Source organism: Oryzias melastigma, linkage group LG24 (assembly GCF_002922805.2).
Source record: "Oryzias melastigma strain HK-1 linkage group LG24, ASM292280v2, whole genome shotgun sequence".
NCBI lineage: Eukaryota > Metazoa > Chordata > Actinopteri > Beloniformes > Adrianichthyidae > Oryzias > Oryzias melastigma.
The window spans coordinates 16,406,031-16,414,058 of NC_050535.1; the positions used below are offsets into that span (position 1 = coordinate 16,406,031).

General features: G+C 40.4%; 2 protein-coding genes across 2 annotated transcripts in view; both read right to left on the reverse strand.

Annotated features, from left to right (window-relative positions):
- Positions 1 to 2,130: 2,130 nt before the first annotated feature.
- Positions 2,131 to 6,172, reverse strand: LOC112158478 (E3 ubiquitin-protein ligase rnf146). The gene is made up of 2 exons (XM_024291886.2): positions 5,358 to 6,172; positions 2,131 to 3,799 (listed from the first exon to the last, which is right to left on the reverse strand). The coding sequence occupies exon 2, from the start codon at positions 3,796 to 3,798 to the stop codon at positions 2,815 to 2,817; it is 984 nt and encodes a 327-aa protein (XP_024147654.1). The 5' UTR covers position 3,799; positions 5,358 to 6,172; the 3' UTR covers positions 2,131 to 2,814.
- A 150-nt stretch (positions 6,173 to 6,322) lies between these two features.
- Positions 6,323 to 8,028, reverse strand: part of LOC112158175 (R-spondin-3) — a 6,645-nt gene continuing 4,939 nt past the window's right edge. The window contains exons 3-5 of the mRNA XM_024291400.2: positions 6,843 to 6,983; positions 6,619 to 6,765; positions 6,323 to 6,536 (exon numbers count right to left, since the gene is read on the reverse strand). Coding sequence (XP_024147168.1) covers positions 6,406 to 6,536; positions 6,619 to 6,765; positions 6,843 to 6,983 — 419 coding nt within the window. The 3' untranslated portion in view covers positions 6,323 to 6,405. The remainder of the gene's footprint in view (positions 6,537 to 6,618; positions 6,766 to 6,842; positions 6,984 to 8,028) is intronic.

Here is an 8,028-nt window from a genome sequence, read left to right on the forward strand (position 1 = left end):
CTGTAAATGTGCTCATTTAAAAATACAGATTTTGTTTCCATGATGTCAATCTGTGATGCAACTTCTTTCATAATCACTATAGATTGTATTGGATAGATTGTTCCAGAAGCTGCTCATTGGTTTTTATTTGGTTCAGCCAGCAGCTTGCAGGTCAATAAAGGCTCAACTGGGCCAAAAGTATAGGTTTGTGCTAGAAGCACACATAACCAACACAAAAAGATTGTGTTTACATTATTAGGGCCGGAAATCGATTAAAAAATGTTACTAATGAACCGCAAACCTGGAAAAAATTTATCGCAACTCTTTTTTTTTTTTTTTTTTTTTATTTTTTAATACAGTATTTGCCAGTCACTTATTAACTGGAAATAATCATAATATAAAACCACACGCATTGTTTTACATTTAGAACGTTTGTTTTTAACCCTTTGGAACCAGAAATAAGAATTTCTCTCCTAAAGCACTGCTGTCCATTTGACATTTTTCATGGAAATCTGTTTTGTTCTCCAGCTTTTTCTTTTTTCTCATAAATGTTCCTTATTGTGTTTGTGAAAAATAATGAAATAAATCTTTTTGGGAGATGTTTTTTGATCCGTCTGGATTTCGGGTCAGCTGGAATCTGCTCTCAGGTGGAGGCGTGTCTGTCCACTCTGAACTGCTCGCCTCTCGTAACAGCGGCGGGCGAGACTTTCGTCGTGAACTGTGGATATTCTGCAATTTTTAGACAATGTTGGTCTTCGTTATTTTAAAGAATTCATATTGGTCCATATCCCAAAATAGAATATTGATCAGTTTCTTCGTTGTTGGATTTCTAATAGCAGACAGCTTTGTTAGGCTCCGCCCACTGTAGCTGATCTTTCGCTCTGTGTTGCAGCAATCAGATCGAAGTTTGTCTTCCGCCTCATTTTTTTTAAATAAAAGATCGCTTTTGTCCAAAAACTACAAATAAATGCTGTATTATCTCTTCAACTTAATAAAATCTCAATAACAGAATGTAAAAAAGGTATTTTAGACTGAGTTTTATTACGCTGATCTCACAGCTAATACACATTAATGAGTTAATTCTGGTTCGATCAATCGCGTTAACGCCTCACACCGTTAGCTTACATAAAGTTACTCTATGAGTGAATCCATTGAATACTTAATATTTTGGACTAAATAGACTTTCAATCAACAAAGCGACATGAGATCGACCATGAAAAGACTTTCCTGTGTTTTGGTAGCTATTATTGTGCAGATGAAGTTCAAATTTTGTCATTTATTTACTAAATTGTGACAGTAATGGAGTTAGAAAAGTGTGCAAACTTTCCTTAGAGTTGCCAGTTTTGTACAAAAGTACTCATTTGTCTTTTTTTCTTTTGCCCTTTTCCCTAATTCCACCTTTATTGTCCCCACAGAACCAAAACACCAACACTCCTCAGACATGTTTTTGTGCTGCTTCCTGGATTGCAGGCCCATGTTATAAATGCACAATTCATTAAACATGTAAATTATTTATTTTTCTTTTGGAAAAAAAAAAAAAAAAAAAAAAAAAAGTTTGGAAAAGTACGTTTTTGCCCGTGATTCACATGCATGTGACCTATAATTTGAAAACACAAAACATCTGGCTAAAGTTACTGATAAATATACATCCTTTGTATTTGGAAACTCTTATAGAGAAGTGGAACGCTGGCTCATTTACTGACGATTCTTATTCAAGTCACAACCAGAGTGCAGACACACAGTCTTTGGTTTTCTTCACTCTGGTGAGCAGCTTTGTGTGTGTTGGCAAAGTATGAATGAACATTTCCATAACACACACAGTCTGTAGAAAAGGGCTAAAGAGTTTTATTTTACATTTATAAAATATTGATTTTTTTCCATTTAAGCGTTAAGATTTATTTTTAAACCTTTATTTTACCATGAAATCCCATTGAGATAAATGTATTTTTCAAGGGAAACCTGATATAAGTATAAATAATAAATATGTTGACTAATGTGACCACCTTGGCTCCTCTAGAGTTTTTTCTCCCACTTTTGATATTTTTTAAATTGAGGCTCAATAAACAACCTAAATTGTTAGAAACAGCTACACCTAGTGGCCAACAGTGGCGACTGCATCTGAAATAAATGATAAATAACCAACACATTTCGGCGTATATAAATACTTTATTAACTTCAACACAGACAAACACCACAGAAAAGAAGAAAAAAAAACACCAGCTTACATTTTAATAAAGAAACTGTGAGCTCACCCAAGTGCAGCCTTGATATTGGCCCTGCTGGGAATACCACAAGAAATAGAACCCCTATGGGTCTCTACATTTATAAACGAGAAGTTTCCAGTGGATCTGCCAGTGGCGTTTCAGCACACAGTCCTACACAGGTGCACTTCATTTCTAAAACAAGCTTTTTTTTTTGGTGTCAAAAATGAGGAATTGCACCCTCATCGTGACATAAGCTGCTACATGGAAGCTTGACCTTCTAGAAAAAAAAGAATTTGGGTTTGACTACATCAAATAAAACGACCTCATGCAGTGTTTAAAGCATCAAGAGTCCATTTTAAAAAAACTTTTATGATGTAAAACATGTTAAAACTTTTATCTTTTTAATGCAACATCACCTGGACAGAAAGTTCTGTGTCAAGAATGCTGCATTCTGGTTAGTTATTTAACACTAACTTTCTTGTGAATCTAAACTGATTCTGGTGTTAAAAAGGGAGAAATGAAGCACTTCTAAATGACGATTACATATGGCACGCAGTGATGAATGCTCCTTTCAGGAGTCATTTGAAATGCTTTTTTTTTTTTGCTCAGAGTGTGTCTCGCCGCCGTTCCCTCACACCGCACTGCCGTCAGGACTGCGGGAGCGCGGGATGACGGCGGAGCTCGGCGGGCCTCCTCTGGGAGGGATTCTGGTTGGCTGACTCTCTCTTAGTGGGCAGTGTCTGCGTCGTCTCCGCGTGGTCGAATCCACCCCCCCTTCATCCTCGCTTTCACTGCTTCCTGACCCAATCTCATATGCTTGTGAGTCATCGTCTCCCTCCACCTCTTCACCCTCTGGCTGGCTGATGAGGAGCTGGGAGAACGCCTGTTCCAAGGAGGAAGGTGCAGTAGGGCTGATGAGGGGGCGTCCCAGCAGGGTTTGGGGTCGAACCGGAGTAACGGAAGCAATGATTCCAACGGATGAAGATGTAGGACCTGCAGTGTCTGATCCATCAGCAGAACTAATGCGTTCTACTGTCGCAGAGGTCAAATTAGGGATTGAAGGAGGTTCCAACCTCAGTCCTGCCACCCCTTTTTTGGGAATGTTCATCACATCCCTCTTAATTTTGCGTCTTCGGCCGTGCTCATTCCTGCGATATTGCACCATGTTCTCCAAGTCCGCCACATAAAGAAATCCCGCAATCAGCATCTCGATGCTTTTCTTGTTCTTCACAAAGGCTTCCTCCAACTCTCCACTGGTCCTCCCATCGTACTGCCACCAGCCGTTGTGCCCCTCGTAGTACCACGCGTAGACCCCGCGGGACTCGCTCCCGCTGAGCCCCGCCGCCGCCGCTTTCAGATCTTCAGGAGAGAGGAGGACCGGCCGCTCCAGGAAGTCTTCAGGGATCTCCTGTCGGCAGAGAGCGCAGCGCTTGCTCTGCCAGGACGCGCCTTTGACACACAGGAAGCAGAAGACGTGGGCGCACGGGAGGCATACGGGGTGCACGCAGCTCTGCAGGCAGATGGCGCACTCTGGAGCAGAGCAGCCAGAGGAGCTTTCTTTAGATTTCTCCTTCAACTTTGCATTGGAAAAATCCACTCCTTCACACCCAGCCATGCTGCAAAAGCACAAGACAGAAAGACCAAAAACAATTTAAGTACAGTATTCAAACACAAATAAACACCTAAAATATGTGTATTTAGAGGCTGCTACTGATACACAACTACAGTAAAATATTGCTAACTTACTAATACTTTGCACAAGTACTTTAGCCCAAAAAACTTCTTTAAAATTCATTTAGTTTAGTCCACGTGTCAAAGTCAAGAGCCGGCGCCGGCCCGCTGGGAGATTCTATCCGGGCCACCAGAACATTAGATATTTTTGTAAACGGCCCGATGTTACCTTGTTCTAGAATCGTACTCCATCAGATTCTCGTTGTGGAATTGTCACATTTGACGCATTTTGACCTTTGGGTTTCCCCGACTCGTCATTTTTGACATCTGATTAAATCAAAGCTCCCCATCTTTATGGCCACAAACCGGTGCTGGTGTGGTACTGGGACGTGGACCGCACCGGTATCCTAACCTTAACCTGGTACCAGACAGTCTGTACCGAACGAGGACAAGTACGGGTTCCGGACACGGTACAAGATGCGGACCTGGTTAGGGTTAAGGTACCGGTTCTGGATGTGGACCAGACAAGGACCAGCCTAGGGTTAGGGTACCGGTTTTGGACGTGGACCAGGCCAGGGTTAGTGTAGCAGTTCTGGCCGTAGAACCAGACGTGGGGCATGCCAGGGTTAGGGTACCAGTTCTGGACGCAGTACCAGTTGCAGATCAGGCAAGGGTTAGGAAACCGGTTCTGGACGAGGTATCAGTAATGGACATGGATAGGGTTAGTTTACTGGTTCTGGATGCAGTACCAGACGTTGACCAGGATAGGGTTAGGGTAGGTATTGGCTGCGACCAGACGTTCCGGCTGCGTTAAAAAAGTAATGTTTTTAAAGTTTTAAAAATGTATTTTTAGTGTTTAATAAATGTTTATCTTGTTCGGTTAAAGTGTTTCAAACTTTGACCCCCTGTGCGATTGAGTTTGACACCTCTGGTTTAGCCCGTGCTAACCTGACATTTTAAATATAACTAACTAATAATCCTCTTTGTGACACTTGATATGTTATTTAAAAGCTAAGCTGCTTTCTTTGCTTGTTTACTTTTCTGCTTCAGCTCACTTTTCCTGTTGCACCACCTGGCAACCCGGAGCTGCTTTATTGACTCTTCTGGAAACGCCTTCCTACAGGTTTTTAGCTTCTATACTTTGGTATAAAAATTCAAGCGTCTAATATTCCGAGTGCGTTTTATTTTTTTCAGCAGAACAGTTAGCATCTTATTTTTTTAGGCACCAACTTACTGAATTTAGGGGACATTTTTAGCCAGAAATAACAAAACTGGCAACATAGCTAACTGGATGCTAACTAAGTTTACGAGCTACAAATCACATTCAGAACAGTTTGTGTTTTTCTAATGTTACAGACAGTCTATCTATGAATCCTAAAGTCTCAACATAACCGTGTTGATATGGCCAAACAGTTATGAAATAGCGTTTTTGTTGCTATTCCGGTAACAACTTAGTCCTTGATAGCTACCGAATTAGCTTCATTTCTCCATGGAAATACTCACCCGAACACAAGGAGCCCCCCCAAAAAAATCCTCGTCAGCTGAGTCGAAGATACACACAAAGCCGCATTAAATGGAGCTGCTTTTAATGTATAATTTGAACACAAACTACCAGTATTCAGACTAAAAAGACGTGTTAGTTCTGGCCTCAACCATTCACAGCCTGAACTGAGCTCAGCTGGCCTGGAATGAACTCACGTGACACGCAACACGCGTGCGCAGTACGCACTTCACCCGGAAACAAGTTCCGTTCACATTTCCCAAACTGTAACAACATTGCTGGTAAAAAAAAAACGTATTAAACAATACTGACTACATTCATTAAAGTATTATTCACCCAAATTCTCCTGATACAGCTTTTTTATTATTATTAATTGAGAAATTGTATTTTTTATGCTTTTAAATATTACTTTTTACAGCTAAATGATGTCACAAACACAAGTGTTTTTTTTTAAATATATATATAAAACTATCTTGATCAAAAACACAATGACTGTCAAGCTTGGGATTTGAGCCCCTGACCTTCTGGTTACCAGACAGCTTTTAAACCAAATGAATTGCAGTCTCTGCCCCCTACCTCTGGTGGAGATTTAAGCTCTCTGAACCATCAATCATTTAATGATGTGTGTTTGTTTTCATCAGAGGTCAGACCTCTGTCCTATGCTTCAGAAAATCTAATAAACTAATATTTTAATAGCATTGACAGGGCTTTAGATCAAATTTTAGACCTCCACTGCAGATCAGTAATACTGAAAAAAGAGTTTCTGGCTTTTGAGTTAAACTTAAAAAAAAAAAAAAAAAAAAAAAAATGACATCTTTAAAAATCTCCAAGATATGGCTCAATTATATGTACACACATTTATTTATAATGTACACAATTTTCCTTTGGACTGTACATAGAAAAATATGTTCACTTATTTTTGTTTAGTGTTTTATTAAAAACATTTCCTTTTTTTATAGAAAATATCAACAGTTGAAATAAAGTTTATTTTTCTTTCTCTCAAAACTCGTCACAGCTTACTCCTTTTCTTGACGATACACTTCCTGACCTCTAGAGGGCAGGGGTCGGCATGGACACTCGAGACTTGTCGAGTGCGAGTTTCCTCTTCCCTTCTGAAAAACAAGTGCCCCCTTTCGGAGCACACTGACTCCAACTTGTCCATTCTCCAACCTCACAGAGAGCTTGGGGAAACAACAAACCATCAGGGGGAAAAAAGAGTTTGTTTAGAAAGAGAGAGATGCAAATCTAAGAATTAGAGCTCACTTTGGGGGCTGCACTGCATGAGCTGCACGTCAGGCGTGAACCCTCCAGGACAGGTGTGGTGGCAGCGGCCGTGCAGATGGAACATATCTGCTCTGCATCTTCTGCACACATTCCTGTTCACACACAGCTCACAGCCTGTAGGACACTCTGACACACACAGACGAGTCACGCTGTGACAAAGACAGTTTCAGGTGTTAGATGAGTGGTGTTGAAACGTGTGTTACCTGCGCACTCTCTGAGCTCCGTGTTCGCCGCCAGCCCATGTGGACAGCTGTTTCCACATTTCCCTTGAAACAGGAAGTGACCTGGGTGACAACGTGTGCAGAAATGCTCACTGAAGCACGAGGCACAATCTGGTTTGCACTCTGCAAGACAATAAATATACAATAAATAAATTAACACCCTTTTTTTAAACATTATATTGTGTTTGGGACGATGTCTGCCCATTTTCACACTCAGTTTTGACCCGAACACAACATAGGAGTTATTTCAAGGCAAATGTTCAGTAAATACATCTTGTTTCTGGAAAAAAAAAATAAAGAGGCTACTGTCAAAATTTACCAAACGTTGACTGTAAATGAAAATTGGATTGAGTGACTCCTCCCCCCTTTCATTCCAAACAGGAAGTACCTGCTGGCTCCAAGAAGCCAAAATCCCACATTCTTCTATAGAAAAATAAACAGTAGTTACTCAGTCATTATTGCTATGATACCTTTTTTGAACATATTCTTGCTATTGTTTGCTTCATAGCAAGTTATTCAAGTTATAAACTGACCAATCAGATGCCTCAATAAAAGTATCTGGTGCCCACTGGCCCCCACGTCAAATGTTTGATTGACAGGTTCAAGTGGTAGGGGTGTGGTTTTCTAACAAGATCACTCCTGGTTAGAGAGATTGATTCAGACCAATCACTACTTATTGACGATGTCTGGCTCCAACATGGCGGCGTCCGTGCCCTGAAAAAATGGCGGATGAATTGACTTCATTTAGTTTGAGGTGGAATTAAGTAATTAATTTTCTATGAGTGATGTCACACTCACTCAGTCCAGTTCTCTTGTACAATCAGTGTACATACACTGTAAAGCAAGGATGTCAAACTCAATCATACAAGGGGCATAAAATCTAAAACACACGGGCCGAACAGGATAAACATTCCTTGAACACTCTAAAACAACATTTTTAAAACTTTAAAACCGTGACTTTTTAACCTAATTATAAGCTAGATATATAGTACTAACTGTGATAATGCTAGTGTGAATGCTGTAAGCTAAATGTAGCCGCTGAAGATGCTAGTGCTAATAGCTGAAGATGCTGAAATTGATTGCTAAAAACACTGAAGCTGATAGCTGAAATCACTGAAGCTAATAGCTGAAAAAGCTGAAACTGATAGTTAGCTAAAATATTAGCTAA